At 36.7% G+C, this 27691-nt stretch overlaps 1 protein-coding gene across 1 annotated transcript; it reads right to left on the minus strand.

Moving 5' to 3' along the window:
• Positions 1–1846: 1846 nt before the first annotated feature.
• PSMA3 (proteasome 20S subunit alpha 3) lies at positions 1847–27502 on the minus strand. Its single transcript, XM_012785632.2, has 11 exons — positions 27346–27502; positions 24809–24891; positions 17140–17263; positions 13504–13605; positions 13352–13425; positions 10648–10720; positions 9728–9793; positions 5670–5716; positions 3327–3394; positions 2386–2450; positions 1847–2007 (listed from the first exon to the last, which is right to left on the minus strand). Exons 1-11 carry the CDS (start codon positions 27364–27366, stop codon positions 1963–1965), a joined length of 768 nt encoding a protein of 255 aa, XP_012641086.1. The 5' UTR covers positions 27367–27502; the 3' UTR covers positions 1847–1962.
• Between the last annotated feature and the right edge of the window lie 189 nt (positions 27503–27691).

Here is a 27691-nt window from a genome sequence, read left to right on the forward strand (position 1 = left end):
CGGTTGAAATAAAAAGATAGTCTTATCTGGTAAGTACTTCTATAGTCTAAACATTATTTGTAATTTCTAAACCAAATCTTTATTCTTTAAAACATTTTTTAGGTACCAGTATCAAGATGATTTATGGTGATAAAGTACTCAATCTTTTCTGAAAATAAATGTATTCATGTGAAAGTAAAGTATACCAGCTTTTTTTCCTGAGGCTAATCATATCTTGGTGGTGGTTACAAAGTGCCCCTACAATTGAACCTAGATCTGTTTATCCTGTGTTTCAGTGTATATGAAAATTCATTTGTTTTTCTTTCATAATGGCTATAGAGCTTGGTATATCTGCTTAAATAGTTCTAGATTTAGCTTATATTATGCACCTATAGTAGCTTACAAGTGGCTTAGGTGCTCAAATTTAAGTTTTGCTTTAGAACCAATGTCTTCTCTTTTAAAGACAGTTCATAACTATACTGATGTAAATTTAAGAACAGATAACTCAAAGCACAATAAGAAGATTCATGTGCTTTGGGAAAGTATAGGAATGGCCATGGATTGGCTCAGGGATGGTCAATTTGTCTGTCTGTTAATGGATGCAACTTAGTATGCATGTGTTTTCCCAAGGCCAACATTTGTGTCATTCTCAGTTAAATATATGAGATGTAAAATGTAGCAGGTAATGTTACATAAAAGAAGCCATGGTAATGAAATATTGGTTTTGAGCTGTTTATATAGTAGTTAGCTATTCAGGTATAATGATTTGCTATTTAAACTACACAAATGCTCAAAGTCCAGCAGTACCCTGCGGCTAAACTCTGTAACCAGATTACCTTCTTAGGAAATAACACTTGAATGAAGTGATACTGGCATGAGCCCAATAAAGGGTGTGCATACCTGGCCAGAGTTCAAATTGTTTGTTCCTGCTGTGATTACTGCTGTTCATGTTGTGACAGCTGTTCTTCCAGGCTACATTATTGATTATTCCACTTAGTAACAGTTCTGTTTACAGAGCACTTTCACATATATTCTTATTTATTTTTAGCATGAAAGCTATCTGGTGTGGGTATTTTTTTTTTTTTTTTGAGACAGAGTCTCGCTTTGTTGCCCAGGCTAGAGTGAGTGCCGTGGCGTCAGCCTAGCTCACAGCAACCTCAAACTCCTGGGCTCGAGTGATCCTTCTGCCTCAGCCTCCCGGGTAGCTGGGACTACAGGCATGCGCCATCATGCCCGGCTAATTTTTTATATATATATATCAGTTGGCCAATTAATTTCTTTCTATTTATAGTAGAGACGGGGTCTCGCTCTTGCTCAGGCTGGTTTCGAACTCCTGACCTTGAGCAATCCGCCCGCCTCGGCCTCCCAAGAGCTAGGATTACAGGCGTGAGCCACAGCGCCCGGCCTTGGTGTGGGTATTTTTATTTGAACTTTACAGATCAAGAAATTTTTCAAGTGACAAAATAGGGACTTTATTGATTATTAAGTCCATTCTTTTTCACCACAGTTAAGGAAAAAAGCAAAAACATTCTTGACTTCTATAGTAAAGGTCTATTTTTGAAAAAACTATCCCAAATCGAAACATCTTTCATCTGCATCGCACCTAAAGATTAACAGTGGCTGACGACCACCAATCATTTTACTACTGAGTTGGTATGTTCTTTTAATACAGAACCCAGGAAAATATGTTTAAATTTTAGATGAGTGATGAAATAGGGCTTTGAATTCATCTATTCCAAACCTTAATTTTATAGTATTTTAATAAAGGAACTTTTAAGTAGGCATAAATCTGTATTTTAATAGTAAGTAAATGTCTTCAATTACCCCCACTAATTTTGTCAGGCAGATATTAACCAAGCTTCAATAGTTACAAGACAAAAATTTAATGAAAATTGGTCAGTTAACTATGTTTAATCCACAGGGCTAAATAGTTACATGGGACTGTAGTAGAAATTTAAAATAGAACAGATACTGGAAGAAAGGTCACATATTATCATCATCTGATTCATCTTCTTCCTTCAAAGATTCCTGTTAAGAGAAAATTAGTGGGCAAGTTAAGATACAATAGCCTCAATTAAGCACCTGTCATTAAAACTTCCTTTACTTATAACCTGAAGTGAACACTGTTTTAGAAGGTACCCTAGTAATCTTGCTGTAACAATCAACAACTATATCCTTGATAGAATATGTACATATGAAAGCATTAAATGTCCTGAAAATCCCTTGCACTTTTCACAAAAAAATTTTCCTTTTGGAACCAGGACTGCAACTTTGTCCTCACTGGAGAGAACCTAAAAAATTTCTATCCTTAGTTCACTTGAACTCTGGTGTTATTTAATAAAACTCAACCAAGTTTGTTTATTATTTAACACATGATTTTAGAGAATTTTTTATGCTGTGGCTTACCTTAGCGTACTTCTCTGCTTCTTCCCTTACATCTTTTGGAACAATTTCATGTCTTCCTTTAGTTACTGTAAATTAAGCCATATATTTAAATGAATTAAAAATGAGAAGTATGTTGTGATTTGCAATACCATACAATCTACCCAATCCACAGGTATAACTCAATTAATGATGCAAAATTGTACTATGAGTAATACTAGATGCTTTGAACTCATTTTTGTGTTCCTTCCACAATGAGATTATAATGTGCCCAAATCAAAGCAAGCTCTTGCGGAAATGAGTAAATTATGTACCATGATTTATAAATCCTGAGCATTAATCTATAACATGGTTAGATTTTTAAAATATCCTGCCTTGAAACCCTGTGGTTACTATGCTAGAGAGAAAAAAGTTGGTGATTTCTCAGTAATATCTTTTAAAATCATGAAATGGATGTTTCAAAAAGTAAATTGTTCACAACTTAAGTCAATTATTTATTTATTTTTGAGACAGTCTCACTCTGATGCCTGGGCTAGAGTGCCGTGGCGTCAACCCAGTTCACAGCAACCTCAAACTCCTGGGCTCAAGTGATCCTTCTGCCTCAGACTCCTGAGTAGCTGGGACTACAGGCATGTGCCACCATGCCTGGCTAATTTTTTTCTATATATATTAGTTGGCCAATTAATTTCTTTCTATTTATAGTGGAGATGGGGGTCTCACTCTTGCTCAGGCTGGCTTCGAACTCCTGACCTTGAGCAATCCTCCCGCCTTGGCTTCCCAGAGAGTTAGGATTACAGGCGTGAGCCACCTCGCCTGGCCTTAAGTCAATTATTAAAAAGAACTTTCTCCTCATTAGACTACCTGGTAAAATTGTTTTGGCTTTCTTTATATTAGAAAGGACACCCAGTGGTAATTAGGTGCAGTAAGATGATGCATTATCAAGTAAATGTATAGAAATGACTTACATTCACCAACCCAGCTGAGTTCTAGTTCAAAAGCTTTATCCTTAACTTCATCATGTACTATGTAAATTCTAGAACAGAAAAGGAAAAATTAACATTTTTGGCAACCTCCAAACATTGTAGTTCACCCACCCACAGTCAGTACAAATTAGAATGCACATCCCTAATAAAAATATTTATTTATAAAATTACACACACATTCTACAGTCTATATTATTATGAACACTAGAAAAGATAACAAATCACACAGGGATAGAGATAAAATTAAACACTTTTGCTCTCCCTACAAATACTGAATATACCTATACAACCCAAGTTCAGTTTATTTTGATAAATTGTTTTAAAGATATGGATTCAATGGGAAAAGGCCATCACTAACTGTGCCTTTTCAGGGTATTTATTTTTTTCTGTTAATTAATCATTTTAAGAGATGGGGTCTCACTATGTCGCCCAGGCTGGAGTTCAGTAAGGATCATAGCACACTCTACAGCTTTCAACTCCTGGGCTCCAGTGCTCCCCCTGCCTTAGCCTCTCCAGTAGTAGGGACTACAGGCAACCAAATATTTTTAAAACCATGTAACTTATGTCTTGCAACTATTACCGGTCTCTTCGATGTACAGCTTCTGGGCAGTAATCTTTTAAAAACCTCTGACCATTTTATAATGGTTTATATGCCACTTAACCTGGCCTTCACACTGCAGTATATTACAAACTGCAGCAACAAGGAAGCATTTTCATGCAACATAATGAAGTAACAGAAAGAAAGTATCAAAAACTTAAGTATAGGCAAGGGGCATAGTGGCTCATGCCTATATTCCCAGCACTTTGGGAGGCTGCTTGAGCCAAAAAATTCAAGACAAGCCTGGGCAGCATAACAAGACCCCAACTCTTATTAAAAAAAAAAAAAAAAAAAAAAAAAAGCCAGGCATGTTGGCATGTGCCTATAGTCCCTGCTGCTTGGGAGGCTAAATCAGGAAGATTGCTCCATCCCAGGAATTTGATGTTATAGTAAGCTATGACTGTGCCCCAGCATTCCAGCCTGGATGGTGGGGGGCTGTCTCAAAAAAAAAAAAAAAAAGAAAAGAAAAAAGAAACCAGGAAGAAAAAAATGAAGTACAGTATCCGGGTGTAGCTTTATGTTATACTTTCTACTGCCTTACATCCATACTTTGGAGGGTCTTTTAAAGCCTTGCTATAATATAAGAGCATCTTAATTTTTTAGAACTAAATAAAAGATCCATGGTGTTCCATTTTATTAAATGAAGAGATGGCTTTCCTACATGAAAGGAAGAGATGACTACTATTACTGAAACATAAAAGGTGATAAGGGTGGATTTCCAGAAGCACTTCAAAGGATTTATTCAGTGAAAGAAACAATATTATCATGTTAAAACTGTTGTACAATTCAGTAAGGTTATTTACTTTCTTTTTTAGCAGTTCTAATGTATGCTAGTTCCCAGTGTTCCTGTTATTAACTGACTATCATAGAATGCCTTCTGCTTGCTTCACAACTGAAGACAAAAGGTGAGGTGGGATAGAAAGGAAGGGGTAATGGCAGTAGCAGGAATGATGAACCACTAGGGCAAAACTATCAGTTTAGAAGAGATTATGGGTGTTACTTAAATAGTATATTTATTATTATACCATAGAGCCTGCTAGGATTTTTTTCCCTTGCATATCAAATGCCCACACTCTGATCTGAAAGAATCATGAATTTCTGAAGCGTCATCACCCAGGTTTATTAACTTTGTTGTTGCTTACTATTCTAAATACCTGTTACATAGTATTTTACTTTATATACCTGTAATATATAAATCACTCAGGTTTTCTTAAGCTGTAAATGTTTTGAAATACTGCTTTTCTCATCTTGTTACATGAATTTTCATGATAAACCTGAAAAAGTAAAATGTATCTTTCCCAAAGAATATAAATAAGTCAGTTTCATGGATCATGCATAAATAATTACCTGTAAAGCAATAAGCTCTCTTGGAGGCAAGCTAAGATTATTGTTGGGACTTATGAGATTTGAGAACTTGGGAGCTAACAAATGAAGCCTCTAAAGGTCCACTTTATGTCCTCCTACCTTTAACCTGTCACTTACTAGCAGTTTATTTGGGCAAAGGCTATTTTTTCCCATTCTATTCATTATTACTTGAAAATGTAACTTAGTTATTAACAGTATATTCTCCTCAAAGAGGTTTCTTAGAATGTTAAATTCAGCTTCTAAAATTTATACACTTAAGTTATTACCAAACAAAACAGCATCTTACAATTAGTGTGACATATAGGGAAAGGTCAAGTTAAATATTTTTGTAGATGGTAAGGAAAATTCTAATTCTAACTTACATTTTTGCAACTTCTTTAACAATATCGCGGCAGGTCATTTCTTTCATCTACAGAAAATAAAATGTAAATTATGAGTCAAAAGAACACCATTTTCCATTTTAACTATTTTCACAACTTTTATCAATAACCCCCATATTCTTGAGATAGATATAAAACCAAGGAAAATAACTGAAAGTCAAAAAAACTCAGAACTGGGTTTTCTGATTTACAACTAATGTTTTTAAATTAATATACCAAAACAGATATTCTGTATAATCCATAGGTACCACTAACTTTGTGATAAAATTTATAAAAACTCAGAGCCCTCTTTGAAATCTATTCCTAGGCAGACTTAGAAGTTTGAAAGATTAGAAATCTGATTTTCTCTATAGCCAATTTAGGGTAACAAGATACTGAAAAATGAAAGAGTAGGGTAAATTATCCCTCACAGAACTATTCAAGACAAAAATGCAAAATATCTGGGATATGCAAAATACCAAGCTCTGAAGAACCAAGATGTGAGTGGGTTCTTAGAACACAGAATGGACTTGGTTTGATTTCTAGGAAGTTTAAATGAACTGTGCAAAGCAAAAGCGGGAAGCCAAAAGCTTGTTCACATTAGAAGTAATTCAGCATTCCTTTAGTAAACACTTGGAAATCAGAGTAGAAATATAGCCATTAAGTGCCCAGCTGAAGAGTTTTATACTGAGGTTTTATAAGTAACCAGTACCAAGATTTTATTATTAGACATATGGGTTTCTGAACAAACATGACAGGATCACAATAATGTTTGAGTAAACTGGCATTCATATTTTCTGGATACGTTGCAGGTATGGAAAATGGTGAATAATAAATGGTTATCATATAGCAGTCCAGACTTGAGGTGATTCAACTACTATATCTTTAAACTACGTTTGTCAATATATATTTTCTTTCTTTCTTTTTTTTTTGAGACAGAGTCTTACTCTTGTCCAGGAAAGTGCCGTGGCATCAGCCTAGATCACAGCAACCTTTAACTCCTGGGCTTAAGTGATCCTCCTGCCTCAGCCTCCTGGGTAGCTGAGACTACAGGCACACGCCACTGTGCCCAACTAATTTTTTCTATTTTTAGTTGTTTGGCTAATTTCTTTTCTATTTATAGTAGAGCTGGGGTCTTGCTCTTGCTCAGGCTAGTCTTGAACTCCTGAACTCAAGCAATCCTACTGCCTCAGCCTCCCAGAATGCTAGCATTATAGGCGTGAGCCATCGTGCCCGGCCTGTATTTTCTTAATTTAGAAATCCTGATGCTAAAGCTATGCTTGCACAACTACATGAGGAAGAAGGAACAACAAAAATCATAACACTAAATTTAAATTTAAGAATATTCATTGGTCTTAGGAAATTGATAAATCCATTCGGTGGATACAACAACAAAAGCAACTAGCATAGACTCTTAAAAAATATTGTTGGGGGGAAGACTAAATTAAAAGAGATCTAAGGAACAAATTCAATATGAACATCAACAGTTTGAAACAGTTATAAAAGACACTGTTTAGATTATTGAGGCAATTTGATTTTATGGACTATTAGTATCTTAGCTATGGTAATGGTATATAAGTTGATGAATGCTGAAGCATTTAGGAATTTAACAACATGCCTGCAACTTTGTTTCAAATGGTTCACAGGTAAAATATACAAACAGATAAAATATGGGAAAGCAATAACTTAAGTCTAAATAAAGAGGTTTGTTGTAATCCTATGAGATTTATATTTTTTCATGTTAAATGGGGGGTGAGAGGCCTGTAATCCTAGCACTCTGGGAGGCTGAGGCGGGCGGAGTGCTCCAGGTCAGGAGTTTGAAAGCAGCCTGAGCAAGAGCAAGACCCCGTATCTCTACTATAAATAGAGATAAATTCATTGGCCAACTAATATATATAGAAAAAATTAGCCAGGCATGGTGGCGCATGCCTGTAATCCCAGCTACTCGGGAGGCTGAGGCAGCAGGATTGCTTGAGCCCAGGAGTTTGAGGTTGCTGTGAGCTAGGCTGATGCCACAGCACTCACTCTAGCCTGGGCAACAAAGCAACACTCTGTCTCAAAAAAAAAAAAAAAAAAAAAAATTGGGGGTGGGTGAAAGGAAGGGGAAGAATACTGATCTTCATATTTTTGCCCTTATTGGTTAAGTTCTGTATTTGGTGAATTAATTACATACTAGAAAGGCAAACTTAAGCTAGCCTGAGAAAGTACATTTTAACTGGCAATATTTTTATAATGTTTGCCAAAGTTTTTATTATTTAGTAAACAAACCATCAGAAGAAACACATGAGAACAGTGATATAGAGCAGGAGTCAGCAAATTCTTTCTGTAAAGAACCAACTAGAAATAAATATCTTAGATTTTATTAGTCATATGGCCTCTTTGTTCCAAATATTAAACTCTATTATAGTATGAAAGCAGCCATAGACTCAATGTAGCTGTGTTCCAATAAAACTTACATAAAAGCATTAGTGGCCATAGTCTGCAACACCTTATTTAGAGCATGTTTTTGTCATAAAGCATAAGTATTCCAAAATCAAAGTAATTTGTCTTGATTTTTAGCTAGGATTTGTTTTTCCCATTCCTTACTAGGATTTAACCACAGAAAGACAAAAAGATAGTTGAGTGCTCTAAATATTCTTATTTTCAAATTTCCACACAATACCATGGAAAGATAAAAAACAAAAAGGAAGAGTAGAAGACAGGAACCTAGCACCACACCAGTTAAGTGTGTGATGGAAAAAAAATACCAGTCTAAGAGTCATAAGGCTTGGATACTGTTGAGATAGGTTTTTTTTTTTTTTTTTTTTGAGACAGAGTATCACTTTGTTGTCCAGGCTAGAGTGAGTGCCGTGGCGTCAGCCTAGCTCACAGCAACCTCAAACTCCTGGGCACGAGTGATCCTTCTGCCTCAGCCTCCCGAGTAGCTGGGACTACAGGCATGTGCCACTATGCCCGGCTTATTTTTTATATATATATATCAGTTGGCCAATTAATTTCTTTCTGTTTATAGTAGAGACGGGGTCTCGCTCTTTGCTCAGGCTGGTTTTGAACTCCTGACCTTGAGCAATCCGCCCGCCTCGGCCTCCCAAGAGCTAGGATTACAGGCGTGAGCCACAGCGCCCGGCCTGAGATAGGTTTTTAATCCAGGGTTAGGCTTACACTAACTGATCTCTAAGGTCCTTTTATAAACTTTACTAAATACCAAATAATGAATTAGGCTTTATAGGAGGTTCTAGAACTTGGCATTAAATAAATGACATGTACAAATACTTTCTAGAACCTGGCCTTAAATAAGTTGAATGAGTAACTAGTTGAACAAGGTTCTATTTCAACATTAATATTAAATGTACATGAAATTTTATCTTACTGTAATTTACCAAAACTCTAACAAATCATATGCATACATACATACCTCTTAGGAAAGTTTCTGACAGGTAAGCAATAAGGACTTTGGGAATATTGTTCCACTATTAAGTTGACCAATTTATGGTTAAAAGGAAAACCAGATTAAAGAAAACTTTTTCACACTAATAGCTTAATTTCTTAGGGAAGAAAAAGTGGGTATTCATAGCAGGACAGGCTCCATGCCTTATCTAGCTAGGAGCAAAGTACAAAGTAAAGAAACATAGGAGAGTAAAGCCAGCACTTAAATATAAGACTACTAAGACATAAAAACTGTTCCAAAGAAAGAAATGATATAGGAAAAAAGTACTATGTATAACTTTTTATTATAGCTGTTTCTGTGACATTAACTCAAAATTTAAACACCAAAATTCTCAAGCTAAGGCTCGCAGGGATTCATGAGTGGGCTTCAAGGATTTTGTGAAATTATATAAAAAGTTGTGTTTTTCTAGATTGAAGCTTTATAACAGCCATCAAAATCATAAAGGGATCCATAATACAACTTTACAGATAAAACCAGCTTTTCTATTCAGCCAGTCAGCACCTCTGCTCTAGACATCAAACCACACTATATTCTTGAACTAAACCATTTAGTTTGTGATGGTAAAACTTCGCTGCATGAGATATGACATAGCAAAAATTCAAGCATTAAATATTACCTGAAGCTTTTCTATTTCTGTCTTTGCAGCTTGCCTGGCTTTGCCAATAGCACAGCCCCAATAACCCTATTTTTGAAAAAGACAAAATACATAATCATGTATTAGTATACTATCATATAAATAACTACTACAGTTTCTGTTTATATAAGTTAATGAAAGGATGTTAAATGATTATTAAAAGTATGGAAAAACATACCTAAACACATTCTGATGAATGCGAAGGGACTCAAAAAAATCAAAATACCAGACTTAATTCTACAAGAAACTGGGTTCTTTTCAATGGAAGTATATCAAAAGAAAAATAAACTATGTCATCACATATGCTTTGAATTAGAGACATTTTGGGGAATAGGAATGAAAAAAAACTTTAGCATTGTAACAAGTAAAAAATGAAATGATAAATTCTGAGACAGAAATAATTACTATGAGTTCAATACTCTAAACCTTCATTTATCACTTATGCTTTTTTTTAAAGGATGCATATAAATACCTGTGTTATAACAAAATATATTTAACAAGCTTCATATTCTTCAATTAGTAAAGCCCACAAAAACCTTAGAAGGAGGAAATAGTTAAGGGTATAATTATTTAGAAAAAGCTCCAAGAAATCCTATTTAAACCCCACCTTAAAGGGAAGACATGATATTCACTTTTTTAAGATACTGTTAAAATTTATAATACATGAATGAAGGAAAATCACATATTCAAAATATCATATTCACTATGTAGTTTCTATAAATATATTGAAATCTACATATCTTTCCTCTACCTCATATCCATAGGTTATTAATGATAAACAAGCAAACACTACTTTCCTTGAATGAGTTTTAAAGAAATTTCATATAATCTAAATGAAACTTAAATACTAATGAAATACCATTAAACTACGATAGAAAGTCAAATGATTCAAAATTACTCACATATGAAACACCCGATGGGTCAATCATGTAGAGCTGTGCACCGTCATTCATACTGTAAGACCCTAACATGAAACTGCATAAAAGTGAACAAATAGTTTGAACCATGGTTCTTAATACCATAAGTATTTAGAAAAATTATAATTCAATTGAAAACACTGAATTATAGTTTCTAAGATAAATTACTAATACACATACAAGTCATAGTAAGCACTTTTATAAAGTAGTTTAGTGTGCATTAATTAAAACTAGTACATGTTCAAAATTCATGTGGCTTTTTTTGTTTGTTTGGTATTAAATTTTCTGATGAAACTCTTTTCCTGGGAAGATAGCAGGAGAGAAAGGAGTAACAATAGACAGGTGGAAAATAACTAATCCAAAGGGCCCAAAAGGTAAAAGTATAAACACAAAAAAGCTGACAGCAAAATTCCTGAGTGAGAGTACACTGAATCCATGTCAAACTCTTTCCACCCTTCATTCTTTTCCCTAGTTTCTTCTAATCATTGTTCTGCAATAATCAGAATTGGTTCAAAGATTTTTATATGCTCAACAAATTAAAATCATGCTATTAAATTATATGAATTTGAGTTTCTGAAATTATGATATACACTCAGCCCTCTTTATCTTTTGAGTTCTGCATCCGTGGATTCACCAACCACAGACAGAAGAGATTAGGGGGAAAAAGTAGCATCTGTACTGAAAATGTACAGACTTTTTTCCTTATCATTATTCCCTAATTAGTAAAAAGTAACAATTATTTACAAAGCATTTACCTTGTATTAGGTATTATAGGCAATCCAGAGATAATTTTTAAAGTATACAGGAGGATGTACATAGGTCATATGCAAATACTATAACATTTTATATCCAGGACTTGAGCAACCTTGGAATTTGGTAGCTGTAGGAGGTCCTAGAACCAATACTTCACAGATACCAAGGGACTATATATTCTTTGCTTTAGAGTAGAAAAGAAACCAGCACTGGCTGAGTGCAGTGAGTCATGCCTGTCACCCCAGCACTTTGGGAAGCCAAGGTGGGAGGATAGCTTGAGGCCAGGAGTTCAAGACCAGCCTGGGCAACACAGTGAGACCCACATGTCTACAAAAAATTTAAAAATATTAGCCTGCATAGTGGCATGCACCTGTGGTTCTATCTGTTTGGGAGGCTGAGGCATGAAGATTGCTTGAGCCCAAAAGTTTAAGGTTGTAGTGAACTGTGACCATGCCACTGCACTCCAGCCTGTCTCAAAAAAACAAGTAATGGGCCGGGCGCGGTGGCTCACTCCTGTAATCCTAGCTCTTGGGAGGCCGAGGCGGGTGGATTGCTCAAGGTCAGGAGTTCAAAACCAGCCTGAGCAAGAGCGAGACCCCGTCTCTACTATAAATAGAAAGAAATTAATTGGCCAACTGATATATATATAAAAAAAATTAGCCGGGCATGGTGGCTCATGCCTGTAGTCCCAGCTACTCGGGAGGCTGAGGCAGAAGGATCGCTCGAGCCCAGGAGTTTGAGGTTGCTGTGAGCTAGGCTGACGCCACGACACTCACTCTAGCCTGGACAACAAAGCAAGACTCTGTCTCAAAAAAAAAAACAAGTAATGTAACAAATGTCCACAGATCTAACCGATTGCCATTAGAATAAAGCTTAGGGTTTGTTTTTTTTTTGAGACAGAGTCTCACTTTGTTGCCCAGGCTAGAGTGAGTGCCATGGCGGCAGCCTAGCTCACAGCAACCTCAGACTCCTGGGCTCAAGCGATCCTACTGCCTCAGCCTCCCGAGTAGCTGGGACTACAGGCATGCGCCACCATGCCCGGCTAATTTTTTCTGTATGTATTAGTTGGCCAATTAATTTTCTTTCTATTTATAGTAGAGACGGGGTCTCGCTCTTGTTCAGGCTGGTTTTGAACTCCTGACCTTGAGCAATCCACCCGCCTCGGCCTCCCAGAGTGCTAGGATTACAGGCGTGAGCCACCGCCCCCGGCCTAAAGCTTAGGTTTTAACATCTGTCTTCCTTAATAATTAAATATGGCTGATTACAAACAATGCAAAGGGAGGATTACAGCTAAGCACTCAGATGTTAGCAAATGTACTATTTTGATCAAAGATGACTTTTTTAAAGTTATAAACCAGGTATGTCTTTTTATTTTAGGAAAATCTAGTCATGACAAGTCTCTGTGAAGCCGTATTTGAATATTTACACCTATTTCAGGTCTTTATGCAGCTGAATCCCCACTTTCCATGAAAATAAAAATATCCACATGTCACCTACACAACAGAAAATGTGACTAATGGGAATTGTGAAATGTAATTTTGTATGGATTAAGTATTGTTATAAAAAATAACTCTAAATTTAAAAAGCACTTTACCCAAGTGCTTAAAGTATATCACATGGAAATTAATGAGAAAACTGAAGTATAGTTGGCCACTTAATGTCAACGTGGTATATGTTTCAGAGCTCACGGTTTCCTAAGAATATCAGGAACCAATAACAGAGAATTTATTATAATCAGATTATTGTCATTACTATGAGTTTTATAATCACTTCAGTTCTGTACAGTCCCTTTCACTATTCAAATAGTTTTTATGTATGCCATTTTATTTAATCATTGCTGTAATACTTTGTGATAAGAGTTCATATTTTCAAGTGTATAAAAGGCTAAGATGCTGGGGAAAATAAATATCTATAGTACAGATCTGAAATTTCATACCTGCAGCCAAAAGGTCTCACAGCACTGTAGAGTGTATATGCATGTACATACATGGCCACTCTGTCTGCAAGATGCTACGGGGTGAAAACAGAAGAGCTTATTAATAAACTGCTATTACTGTTCAAAAGGTTCTCAACATGTTAATAACTTACTTTTAGTGGAATGTTATAGCCAAAGTTAGATCTAAAGTTGGAAGCTTCTTCTCTTGCTATGTCTGCTAAAGAACGAGCATCTGCCAGCAAACCTGCTACTGCCTAGGGGGGAAAAACACCAATTTAAGTGATAAACACATTTCTATCAGAAATCAAAGAAAGTCTACAATTATGATAGACTTATGTAATATTTTTTTAAGAGCATCACAATTCAAAATAAATTTTGGGGGGCTTAAAGGTCTTTACAGGACATTTTGGTGCTTGAGTATGAAATTACAATTTGGAAATTTACGAAGTATGACTTGTTTTGTCTAATGGTCACATTCACAGAAAATATTTCTATGATAAATCCTCTTCTCCCCATTTACCCACCTCATTATAAAGAATAAAAACCAATGGTCTTGGTCAGAATTGATCTTTTCTTTAAAGTTATTACAGGTTGAAGACCTCTAATCCAAAAATCTGAAATCCAAAATGCTCCAAATCTGAAACTTTTGAATGTCAGTGTGTATTAGAGCTTTTCCAATTTCAGATTTTTTAGATTAGGGATGCTCCACTGGTGAGTTATGATGCAAAAATATTCTAAACAAACAAACAAACAAAAAATCCAGCTGGCCACACCTGTAATCCTAGCAGCTCAGAAAGGTGGGGCAGGAGAAGCACTTGAGCCCAGGAGTTCATGATCAGCCTGGGCAACACAGTGAGACCCCATCTCTTAAAAAAAAAAAAAAATAGCCAGGCATGGTGGGGCAAGTCTATAGTCCCAGCTAGTAAGGAGGCTGAAGTAGGAGGATCCCTTGAGTCCAGGAATTCAAGGGTGCAGTGAGCTATGATTGTGCCACTGCATTCCAGCCAGGGTGAGAGCTAGGTCCTATCTCTTAACAAAAGAGAGAGAAAGGAAAAAAACGATATCTTGTCCCAAGCATTTTGGATAAAGGATATTCAACCTGTAAAAGTTTTGGTATAAAAGGCACAATCATCACTTCTCAGCCTTTTGGCCGAGATCAAGTGTAAAGGTACAATCACAAATGTTCTTTTTCAACCTATTGGCTAATAAGCTGCAATTTAAAAACACTGATCTTTGAAGATTTGTGGTCTGGTTCAAGTTGGTGTTTGGAAAAGCAAAAGGAAAGAGACAGAAAAAAAATGAAAAGACATGTGTGGCTTACAACTGCAGTTCCTACATAGTGTGCTGAGATGCCCTGGGGCACTGTTGTGAAATCATAGGTTAGTATGGGACATTTTAAGTTTGGAGCAAACAACTGTAAAAGAAATTCAGTTTCAACATTAGAGCATTTTACTTATTCCTTTCAATGACGTACCTTTGAGAAGCTCGGTTGTTAGTGGTTGGTATGATAAAAAGTACTGTACAATTGTCAATGTGAAAATGAGGGTAGCAACATCTAATCTGACTCCATAGTTTAGGAAGTTGTGCACTGTACACATATCAGTAATTGTGGTTGCTTAAAAATGAAATAAAATATTTTAATTTTTAAATAAAACTATTTTCCTTTGTATTTTTTTTCAAACAGCTAAGTTTTCAGGACATAAATCCTAAGTTGTTTGGACCTGAATATTTAACAAAACCATTAGGTATTATTGGCCTAGAGAAACTATGAAAAAACTATTGAGACACTTAAGGTACCAAGAAAATTTGGAAATCACTAGGTTTGCAGTATTTAAAAGTGGTATCAGAATCTTGAATAGTCTTTTGTTCTATTGTTCCCTAATAATAGGAATGATAATTCCTAATACATACTGAGCACTCATTACTTGTTAATCATTTTACATAATTTTGAACCTTGTAACAACTGTATTCAATAAGTATAATACTATGACCCTTGTTCTGCAGATAAGGAAATAGGTATTTAGAATAACTTCTCCAAGGTTATCCATGCCAGTAAGTTACACCATTTAAGGAATCTTCTGTTGCTTTGGAGAAAGTTTACTATAAAGTCTAGTAATTCTCAAATCATTTGAAAATGACAACTGTGGAGGGAGGACATTAAACCTTATTTTCTCCAGCCCCCACCAATGTCAAATGTTTTGCCAATTTCCAGACATAAGAAATGTCATCAGTTCCCTAGCTTTAAATAACAAATGGGGCAAATTTGAAAATTCTAGGACAATAAATTTTTCCATTGTGCGTATGGCGTTAGCATATATGATTTTTTTACAAAATATAACTAAACTTTTTTTTTTTACCAAGTAAAAGAATACATGATTCACCTCCTACCAGCTAAGTTACGATCTGGCAAATGTTATCAAAACATAATTTCACTGGCAATAATAAATCTGTTCAGGAGAGAAATGTTTAGAAAAAAATAATCTTTGAAGAAGCAAAACAAAAAATTATCTTTAGCTTTATGGTTATACTTTATGAGTCTTGTTTGTGTGTATCACATCTGCTTTATAAATACCAAAGCTATCAGCTGAATCAACTGGGTCCTATAGACTATCACCCTGCAGAATAGGCTCTGGAGTAACACGTAGACCCAAGTTTGAATCCCAGTTTTTTCTCTATTACCTATGCATCTGTTTTCTCATCTGTTAAAATGGCATTAATCTTACTTTCACTGGGCTGTCCAGATTAAACAAGATAGTATGTAAAGAGCTCTCAGCATAGTCCCTAACACACGTTTCACTTTTCTTCTTTGCCTTTTCAGATAGCAGGGTTAGAATATTTCATTCCCTTTTTCAGTGGTAGTTCTTATTGAGCAAGGTCTGACATCTATATACAGGGTGTCCCAAAAGTCACCATATATATGGAAAATGGGAAATTGTAGCTATAAATATACCTTTATTTACAAAATAGTCATAAAATTTTTCCTTTGTATGGAGATTTTATAATATACTGTAATATAACTTCAGTATATACCAGTATTTATGGTTTGGGTGGGAGTTGTACAAAGCAGTCACTCAGCTTAGATACCAGCTGCGTGAAATTATTTAAATACAGTGATGTCTATGAAGCTATTAAGGATATGTGCACTTTTCCTTTCATCAAACATCCTGGTGTTCCACCTTACTATAAATGTGTTCTTCATCTGATAGCATCTTCAGTTATCTCCAAAAGGCTGCAGTCCCCACTGAGGTCTGTTAGGAAATGGGCCATGCATCACCGCTTGAGCTCTACCCACCTCCCACCATCAATGAAAAAATTGTCTTCCAGGAAACTTAGGAAGGAGCTGCACAGCAAGAGGTGAGCAGTGGGCCAGCGAAACAAGCTTCATCTGTATTTACAGCTGCTCCCCATCGCTCGCATCACCACCTGACTGCTGCCACAGCACACCCCCACGGGGAAAATAGTCTTTTGAGAAACAGGTCCCCCATGCCAAAAAGGATACAAAAAGCTAAAGATTCTTCCCCTCTCAAGCAGAAACCTTCACTGGAGATCTGTGCTGCCAAGATCTCATTTCTACACATAGTCCCCTCTCCTCATTTTCTTAAGACAACTTGATTTTTCGCATCTATCACAAATAGGATTATAATGCTACCTTTCTTTTGGACAGTGAACTGGTTAAACCCAATAACTCACTCTGATTACTATTGTGGCTGCTCACTGATCTATTCCAGACAGTCACTTCAAAAGAAATTGGATAAGACGAAAAGGAATATTTTTAAATATGACCTTACCATTCCAACATGCCGATCAACATTAAAAAGACGTTTGTTGGAACCTTCTTCATAAAGCTTAGAAAGGACTAATTTTTCTACCCCAAAGACAACACCATCTTTACATCTGATTCCAATAGCTGTACTGAAACAAGGAGAAAAAAATTAATTTTTAACTGAAAATAAAAGGAACTTCATAAACCTCAGTTTTTTAAAAAACACAAAAATGGGTAACATTTAAAGCACATCAAATTCTTTAAAATATTTGGAAACTAGAAGAACCAGAAGTGTGATAAATTACATCCATATAAATGAATATCTGACCCCTCCCAAAATCTAGCACACCATTTGACAAAAAAAGATACTAATATATAAGTACAAAAATTTGCCAACGAAATATGTACAATATGGCATACTGCCTGGCATATCACAGTGATGTTATAAATATTGACTAAATTCATGTCCATTAAAAATGGTACATAATATACATACAAAAGACAGGCTAAAAAATTAAGTGACTAGTCTGTGTGGAAAGATTATGATTTATTCTTTTTCCTCCTTTTGCTCATCTGTTTCTTCCAATTTTTCTGAAATAAAAGTGTATTGCTCCTACAAATATATAAAAGAATAAAATACATGTTCTACCACAAATGTTTTATTTTTCTATTTTATTTTTAGATACAGGGTCTCACTCTGTGGCCCAGGATAGAGTGCAACAGCCAGATCACAGCTCACTGTAACCTTGACTTCCTGGGCTCAAGTGATCCTCCTGCATCAGCCTCCGAGTAGCTGGGACTAGAGGCCTGTGTTACCATGCAATGCTAATTTTTTTTGTTGTCTTTTGTTTGTTTGTTTTACTTTTTGTAGAGAATAGAGTCTTGCTATGATGCCCAGGCTGGTCTTGAAGAACTCCTGGCCCGAAGCAATACGCCTGCCTCAGCCTTCCAAACTGCTGGGATTATAGGCATGAACCTCATAATCGCCCTGCTGCAACTATTAAAAAAAATATCTTAACCACTTTAGTAAAATATGGAAACATTATATGCTGCCATTTCAAGATGAAAATATGTTAATTATTTCATTCTTCTAATCCTTTTTAAAGGTAATTCTGATCAGAAACAACCAGTCAGACAAAATAAGCAATGCCTTAATCCTAGCACTCTGGGAGGCCGAGGCAGGAGGATCGTTTGAGCTCAGGAGTTCAAGACCAGCCTGAGCAAGAGCAAGATCTCGTCTCTACTAAAAATGGAAAGAAATTAATTGGCCAACTAAAAATATATAGGAAAAAAAAAAGCCAGGCATGGTAGCACATGCCTATAGTCCTAGTTACTAGGGAGACTGAGGCAGAGGATTGCTTGAGCCCAGGAGTTTGAGGTTGCTGTGAGCTAGGCTGATGCCATGGCACTCTAGCTCGGGCAACAGAGTGAGACTCTTTCTCAAAAAAAAAAAAAAAAAAAAAAGCAATGCTTGATTACACAGTTTTTTGGTAAATTTAATTTTTTTTTTTTTTAGAGAAGGAATCTCAGTATGTTACCCAGATTGGAATATAGTGGCTTTTTTCATAGGCATGATCACAGCTCGCTGTACCCTCCAACTGCTGAGCTCAACCAATCCTCAGCCTTCAGCCTCCTAAATAGCTAGTACCATGAATGCCACTTCTCTATTTTTTTTTTGAGACAGAGTCTCACTTTGTTGCCCAGGCTAGAGTACGTGCCGTGGCGTAAGCCTAGCTCACAGCAACCTCAAACTCCTGGGCTCAAGCAATCCTTCTGCCTCAGCCTCCCAAGTAGCTGGGATAACATGCATGCGCCACCATGCCCAGTTAATTTCTTTTTTTGTATAATATATTTTTGGTTGTTCAATTAATTTCTTTCTATTTTTGGTAGAGACGGGGTCTCACTCTTGCTCAGGCTGGTCTCAACTCCTGAGCTCAAATGATCTACCCGTCTCGGCCTTCCTGAGTGCTAGGATTACAGGCGTGAGCCACCACATCCAGCCAGTAAGCATCTTTTCTACTTCTCCAATCCATCTTACCTAACATGACCAGCCTAATTCCTAGCTCTGTTTCATTTTGTCATTACCATAATCTAAAAAGTAGTCCACAACCTAAAAAGTGGGGGAATTGTGTCAGCCACAGGCCTTTCAAAATCTGATGAAACTGTGGCCATTTCTTCTGAGAAAAATGAACAGATAAACACATATAAATTTTGTAAGAATTTCAGGCAATACTTCCCCCACACTTTAAGTATCTTCAATGGCTCTTCTTTCGATTTAAATTCCTCTGCCCAGCTTTCTAGGCAAAAATCTTAACAATTTGATCAAGTCCATTGAGCATATTCAATTTCCTGTTATAAATCCTGTATTCTACTGAATTTAACTTCACTATCACCCCTCAAACACCTCATGTTCATGTTTTGCCTCCATGTCTTTGATGTTATCCGATACTAGAATTTCCTCACCACCGCATATTTATGTAAATTTCCACAAACATTTGCAAATTTACTTGAACTTAACCACTGCAATACCAGTAAGCCTTTATTAATTATTTCAACTCACCATCTTCCTCACTATTTAGAATCTAAAACATTCTTTATTCTAAACTAGAAGTTCTCTAATTGTAGTTTGTAAACCTTCAGAAATCCCTGGGATTCTTTCAGGATGTCCCATGAGATCACAATTATATTCATAAAAGTACAAAGACTTCATTTGTGTCTTTTCTGCTGTGTGGACATTTGTACTGATGGTACAGAAGCAGTGGTAGGTAAGACTGCTGACACTTTAACATGAATCAAGGCAGTGGCAACAAACAGTACTAGTAAGCCACTAATAGCTGTATTCTTCACTGCTATGCTCAGTTGGAAAAAAAAAGCCACTTTTAGTTAAGAATGTCCTTGATGAAGCAATAATTTTACTAAGTCTCAACCTTTGAGTACCTGTCTTTTTAATAGTCTAATAATGAAATGGTAGGTGCTCAAAGTACTTCTGCTGAACATGAAAATATGATGGCTGTCTCAAGAAAAAAGCAGTTATATAACTTTTTTTTGTTTTTTTCATGAATACTGTTTTTACCTTCAAATGTTAGACAAACTGTGGTTATTTATACTTAGGTATATGGCAGACATTTTTTTCTAAAATGAAAAAAGTAAACAGGTCACCTCAAGGAAAACTAACAGTGTTTGTTGCCAATGATAAAATTCAAGTTTTCCAATGGACATGATAGCTCACACCCGTAATCCCAGCAATTTGGGAGACTGAGGCCAGAGGATCGCTTAAGGCCAGGAGTCCAAGACCACCCTGAGCAACACAGCAAAACCCCTCCTGTACAAAATATCGAAAACTTAGCCCCACATGGTGGTATACACCTGTACTCTCAGTTACTTGGGAAGCTGAGGCAGGAAGATTGCTTGAGCCCAGGAGTTTGAGATTGCAATGAAGTATGATGACACCACCATACTCTAGCCAGGGAAACAGAACAAAACCCTGTCTCCAAAAAAAAAAAAAAAAAATTCAAGTTTTTAAGAAAAAAATAGTAATTTTAGAAAACATATTCACCACTATATTCATTCACTATAAGCGTGTCTGCTTCCTAATATTTACAAACTTTTATGTTGAGATTGATGGTGATATTAACAAATGTTACATTTTCGATAATTTATTTAAAAATATGTCAAGTTTGGAAGATCTGTTATAACTCAGTGAACCAATGTTTTCCAAATCAATTTATGATGTTACAAAATCATGCACAGTCATGCCTGTAATCCTAGCACTCTGGGAGGCCAAGGCAGGCGGATTGTTCAAGGTCAGGAGTTTGAAACCAGCCTGAGCAAGAGCAAGACCCTGTCTCTACTATAAATAAAAAAAGAAATTAATTGGCCAACTAATATATATAGAAAAAAATTAGCCAGGCATGGTGGCGCATACGTGTAGTCCCAGCTACTCAGGAGGCTGAGGCAGAAGGATTGCTTGAGCCCAGGAGTTCGAGGTTGCTGTGAGCTAGGCTGACGCCACAGCACTCACTCAAGCCTAGGCAACAAAGCAAGACTCTGTCCCTCAAAAAAAAATAAATAAAACAAAATCATGCATAGGTAAAAGATCCATTCAAAGTAGAAGATAGTCCAACGGAGTTTAATGTAACAAAATGCAAAAGAGTTCACCCATATGTTTTCAGACTACAACTTTAACAAACTACCATTTATTCAGTTTTGCTACAGTGCCAAAGGACAATATCCATAATTATCTGAAAAGGCTATTAAAATATTCATCACTTTTCCAACTATGAATCTGTGTGGAAGCTGATGTACTCCATATCCTTCAATAAAATATAACGGATTGAATGAAGAAGATAGAATTCTGTCTTTTTAAACTAGGACTAAGATTTACAAAAATATAAAACAATGCCATTCTTCTATGTTTTATATTTTGGAAAAGTTATTTTTTTATTAAATATGTTCTGGCGCATGCCTATAATCACAGGGACTCAGGAATCTGAGGCGGGAAAATCTCTGGAAGCCAGGAATTTGAGACCAGCATGGGCAATGTAGCAAGACCCCCCCCCCCATCTCTAAAAAAAATTTAAAAAATTATCCTGGGCATGGTGGCATGCACCTGTAGTCCCAGGTACTCGGAAGGCTAAAACAAGAGGACTTTTTTTCTTTTTTTGAGACAGAGTCTCACTGTATTGCCAAGACTAAAGTGCCGTGGCGTCAGCCTAGCTCACAGCAACCTCAAATTCCTGGGCTCCAGCGATCCTTCTGCCTCAGCCTCCCAGGTAGCTAAGACTACAAGCATGCGCCACCATGCCCTGCTAATTTTTTCTGTATCTTTTTAGTTGGCCAATTAATTTCTTTCTATTTTAGTAGAGACGGGGTCTCGCTCTTGCTCAAAACTGGTCTTGAACTCCTGAGCTCAAATAATCTGCCCGCCTCGGCCTCCCAGAGTGCTAGGATTACAGGAGTGAGCCATGGCACCCGGCCCCAGGAGGATCTTTTGAAGCCAGGAGTTCAAGATTGCAATAACTATGATCATGCCACTGCATTTCAACCTGGGTTATAGAACGAGACACCATCTCCTTTAAAAAAACAACAAAAGTTATTACTATTAATTAATTAAAAGTTTTAAAAATCAATGTTATGTGTAATTGCATTTGTTATTATGTTAAAAGAATACATTTAAAATTTTTTCTCACTTTTTATGTCTAATATGGTAAATTATTAATAGAACAAATAAACTGCATTAATCAAAGGTTTTTGGGATCATAGTAAATACTGATAGAACATATATATAGCCAACATAAACAAATGCTTTCTGAGGTCCTCAATAATTTCTGAAAGCATAAAGGGCTCCAGAAACCAAAATTCTGTGTATATTTTTTTTCTAAACAATCCAGTCCTTATATTATACAACCTTCTTTTTATATCTTGGCTCCTCAATGAGACTAAAAGGGAAAATTAAAATTTAATCTTTCCCCCTTTTCTTCTTTTTCATATTACTTTTTAGGGTCATACTTTTATAAAACAGTTATGATCATGGTACATATATTTTTAATAATGTGCTTTTAAGTATTCACTTAGATTCCATTAATTATTTGTTTTGGTAGTTCCTATGTTTAACACAACAAGTACTATAAAATATTTGACTTTTTAATTATCAAGATTAAATTTCTTTAGGGCTGGCACGTGGCTCACACCTGTAATCGTAGCACTCTGGGAGGCTGAGGAGGAAGGATCAATTGAGCTCAGGAGTTCAAGACCAGCTTGAGCAAGAGTGAGATCATGTCTCTACTAAAAATAGAAATTAGCTGGACAACTAAAAATATGGTGCATGCCTGTAGTCCCATCTACTCGGGAGGCTGAAGCAAAAGGACTGCTTGAACCCAGGAGTTAGAGGTTGCTGTGAGCTAGGCTGACGCCACAACACTCTAGCTGAGGCAACAGAGCAAGACTCTGTCTCAAAAAAAAAAACAAAAAAGACAAGCCTGGACAAGGGCAAGCAAGACCCAAAAAATAGAAAAAATCAGCCAGGTGTGTTGGTGCACGCCTATAATCCCAACTACTCAGAAGACTGAAGCAAGAGGATCACTTGAGCCCAGGAATTTGAGGTTGCAGTGAGCTATGATGATACCACTGCACTCTATCCAAGGGAACAAAGTGAGAGTCTGCTTCAGTAAAAAAAAAAAAATTAAATTTCTTTAAAAGAATTTATCTCCTTTGATGCAGGAATTTCATCTTATATTACAAGGTTAAATGTTTTCAATTTGTTTATATACCAGACTCTTAAGAAAATTAATATACAATTTAATTTTTCTACTTTCTGTGCCCATAGCATTTAAGCATTTTCCAAATGTTTTTAGATATATTTCATCCTTATGACTATGTAAAGTAGTTGGGGTAGATGTATACCAATTTACAGACAAAATAGTGACACTCAGCTCTTACTCAAGGGGAGAGGGGGGCATGGGCAATATATGTAACCTTAACACTTGTACCCCATAATACGCTAAAATAAAAAAATAAAAAAAATAAAAAAAAGTGACACTCAAATGACTAAAGAGAGGAATCCTACACATCACACTACCAGGAAGTACCAGTTCAGAAGAAAATTTATTTTCTGAACCGCATCTAGTATTCTACCATGCCAGGTTACATGAATCCCTTTAAAAGAGGAACTTTCCTAGTATTTTTTCTTTATTAAGGAAAAAAAATTCCTTTTTTTTGGAGACAGAGTCTTGCTCTGTCACCTGGGCTAGAGTGCCATGGCATCAGCCTAGCTCACAGCAACCTCAAACTCCTGGGCTCAAGCGATTCTCCTGACTCTGCCTCCTCAGCAGCTGGGATTGCAAGTGTGTACCAGCAGGCCTGGCTAATTTTTCTATTTTTAGTAGAGACAGCATCTCACTCTTGCTCCCTGTTTGAAGTTTCAATTTTTAGAAATATTTACTCATGTTTGTCTAAATATGACTATTTTAAGTCACATTAGAGATACTTTATAGAAAACAAATCCCTAAGATGACACAGTTACTCACAGCTTACCTTCAATTTTCTGGTTACACAGAGTTTCAAAATCTCTCTCTCCAGTTTTTCTTAGTCAAGACTTACCAGTTTTTTATGACAAAGAAAAAGCAGGAGCAAAGGAGAGAAAAAAAGCAAAGGAGAGAAAACAGTAACTTTCCTAAGTCTCTCCTGCTCTTTGCTCTAAGACCCCATCTTCTCTTTTTTTATTTTTTATTTTTATTTTATCTGAGACAGGGTCTCACTCTGTTACCTAGGCTGGAGTGAATGGTGAAACCCTGTCTCTGAAAGAAAAAAAAAACACCCACAAGATGTATGAGAAATAAAAGACAATAAGGTCATAAATATAATAGCCAAGGAAAACAATGATATAAATCAAGAATTTGAAAATGGAGAATGGCTAGTAAAGATGATAACGAATGTGATTTTATATGCTATATTTGCAACATAGGTATTTTAGTGGATAATCTTGGAATTGACTGGAATTATCGGGCTGGGGCTCATGGAAAAACATTTGGCCTAGAACGAGATCTGGAAATGAATAAATAGAGATTGTTTTGAGGTATATACTAATTTGTGCCAAAGCAACATAACAAAGCCTAATTACCAGAAATATAAAAAATAAAAGGAGACATATAATAACTGATTAAAACAATCATTTTAAGTAAAACAATATTTCTTACCTACTATTTTCCACAGCTTTCATAGCATATTCAACTTGAAAAACTCTTCCATCAGGAGAGAATGTAGAGGCTGACAAGTCATACTAGAGGGAAAAGGGCAACAATAAGCTTATAATAACATCTCTCTAGCAGTAATAAGCATATCCTCTAAATGGCTTAGAAATCAGGAATGTGTGATATCCCAACAATAACTCTGCTTTTAAGAGAGGAAGGGGAAGCATGTCAAAGCACCAACAGTGACTAAGGGAAGTCACACACCTTAGATTTCTACAATTGAAGAGCAATGGATACAAGTCCTAAGTAAAATCAGAACACAAAACTCACTTTTGAAAAAAATTAACACTGTATGGTAGAAACAGCACTGAAGTCAGAACATTTAAGTTTGTAGCAATAGCTGTGCCACTAACAAACTGAAGAACTTAACAAATCATTCAGCATTCGTCGAACACTTAATGAATATCCATTATATGTTAGTCATTATATGGGAATACAAAAACGACCAATTATTCATGAAGTCCTTCATTTCAAATCAGACCAGACACGAATCTAAGTGCTGAAGATACAGCAATAAACCAGAAAGGGCATATGAAAATAAAATAGTAAAGTGATAGAAGGAACTACTACAGACTGCATCACAGGAGAGGCCTAGCTGGAGCAGTGGTATTTAGGGTGAATAAAACTTAAATGACAAGGAGCTAGCCATTTAAGATATGGAAGAAGAAACTTTCTGGCATTTGGCACAAAGACATTAGGGTAGAAATAAGCCTAGCACAGTCAGGAACAGAAATAAGATCACTGTCTTGAGCACTGTTAAATGGTGGAGAAAAAAGTAGGCAATCTTAGCACAGTAGCTAAGGGCCAAACTACATTGGGTCTTCCAGGATGGAATAGGGAGTTAGTTTATGTATGTATGCATGTATGTATGTATTTGGGATACAGGGTCTCTCTCTGTTGCCCAGGTTAGAGAGCAGTGTCATCATCATAGTTCACTGCAACCTCAAACTCCAGGGCTCAAGCAATCTTCTCCCTCCTCAGTCTTTGAAGTAGAGTAGCTAGGACCTACAGGAACACACCACTGTGCATGGCTAAGTTTTAATTTTTGTAAGGACAGGTCTTGCTATGTTGTTCAGGCTGGTCTTCAACTCCTGGCCTCAATCAATCCTCCCACCTTGGCCTCCCAAAACACTGGGATCACAGGTGTTAGCCACCATGCCTGGCCAAAACCTTCTTTAGAGAAGAATTTAGTAGCACTGAAATATAAGGCACTGCTCAAGATTCACTGAGGGTTGGGTACAGGTGGTAAAGTCAGCTGTACCAGTCAGTTCTTGGGGTTCTTGAAACTGGAGACTGACTGCAAGAAGGGTTGGCCTCTCAGGGTTAAAAAGGTAAGAAGGAAAAACTCCACCACTGTAATACCAAAACATCCCACATAGTTATACTGTCAAGTATTTTTTAAAGGCTTGTAGACAGAAACATTATTGATTGAAGTCAATATTAATGTAGTCAATTCTTTATTGAGCATTTACTTACGCAAAAGAAATATGACATAACTTTAGCATCTCATAAACGAAACGAATGGATTAAACTATCCCAAACATAAATTGGCCTATTATCAAATTCGGATCACCAGTATTTGGGTTTAATGCTAAATATCAAAATCTTGGGAACAAGTAGGATTAAATAAACTGAGAAACCCATTATTCGATAACTATTGTGCAAATAACCAACAGATGTTTAAAAACCCTGTATTTCCTATATGGAGAAGTACATAAAAGGAGTAAGCAGAAGACTGCACATATGCAATACGTTTAACAAAGGAAAGAAGGAAGCCAAACAAGTCCAACTCCAAAATTCTCAACAGTATATTGAAAGTTTGAAGTAGTTAAGTTCCTACATAAAGTCTCAATGCCTAAAAGTGTTGAGAAGCTGTAACAAAGGAAGACTGAAAGGCGTCATCAGATTTAGCTTTCAAACCACTTTTCTTATTAGTTCTGTCGCAACTGGGTTTCCAGTGACTCTACAATGAGCTGTCGATCAGTACACTCGACAGTGAACTGATCGACAGAGAAGAAAGAGAAGGCCCGTGAATCAGCGGCACCCTAGGAACTGGTAGTCTAAAGAAAGCACGAGCCTCAGACCATGAATCCCAAGCTGAGCTGCCTGAGTGGTTCTCAAGAGGACTGTTACCCAAACCCTTCCACACATTTTTTTCAGGCCCCACAAGTTTCCACTTTCGGTTTCCCTAAATGGCTAAAGAAAGTGACTCAGCAACTCAGAGCAGCTCCACACCTCACTGCTGCGCCGCCAAGCCAGCTACACCTGCGCTGAAAATCTTCAGCAGTCACCTTCCTTGGAGACGCGGGCCTAGTATACTAGCGGGTAAGAGACGACAGATCTCCAGACAGCTGGAAGCGGCCCACCTGACCTGAAGGCAGTCCCAGAGAATCCCGGGTCGGCGCACCCCATTCAGTCTGCCCAACTTCCCTTCAAAGCCAATCCTTACGTTAGACTATCACACCAAAGGATCACAAACTCACCCCGGTGCCGATTGAGCTCATCGTGCTAAAACCAACGGAACGCGCAAGGCTTCCAGGCCTAAGACACTTCCCCTACCCTACAGCAAAGCACGGCGCAGAGTAGTAACAGGCCCTCTCATTGGCTGCACTTCAACCAATTGTCTTTGTCCCTGAAGCTGGTTCCTTGGGCTCTAGCACTTGGAACGAAAAGTATTGTGGGAAAGGGTGGGGTACGAGTGGCGGGTAGTGCGCCTGTGCAGAAGCAATGGAAGCGGGGTTAGAAGAAGGTTAGTGTTCCGCCTTCAGTTCCAGTCCTTTGAGCCACTCTAAGTCATCGAGTTTGAGAAGCTGTTCCATTTCTTTATCT

Source organism: Microcebus murinus, chromosome 6 (assembly GCF_040939455.1).
Source record: "Microcebus murinus isolate Inina chromosome 6, M.murinus_Inina_mat1.0, whole genome shotgun sequence".
Lineage (NCBI taxonomy): Eukaryota > Metazoa > Chordata > Mammalia > Primates > Cheirogaleidae > Microcebus > Microcebus murinus.

Bases quoted from the DNA above. Each gene is read 5' to 3' on its own strand.
- PSMA3 (XM_012785632.2), bottom strand. From the start codon at position 27,366: ATGAGCTCAATCGGCACCGGG. The intron at 13,606-17,139 runs GTAAGGTCATAT...TTTCCCCCCTAG, and splicing joins TTGATCGGCATGTTGGAATG to GCAGTAGCAGGTTTGCTGGC. The intron at 3,395-5,669 runs GTAAGTTAGAAT...TTTCTGTTCTAG, and splicing joins GTTAAAGAAGTTGCAAAAAT to AATTTACATAGTACATGATG.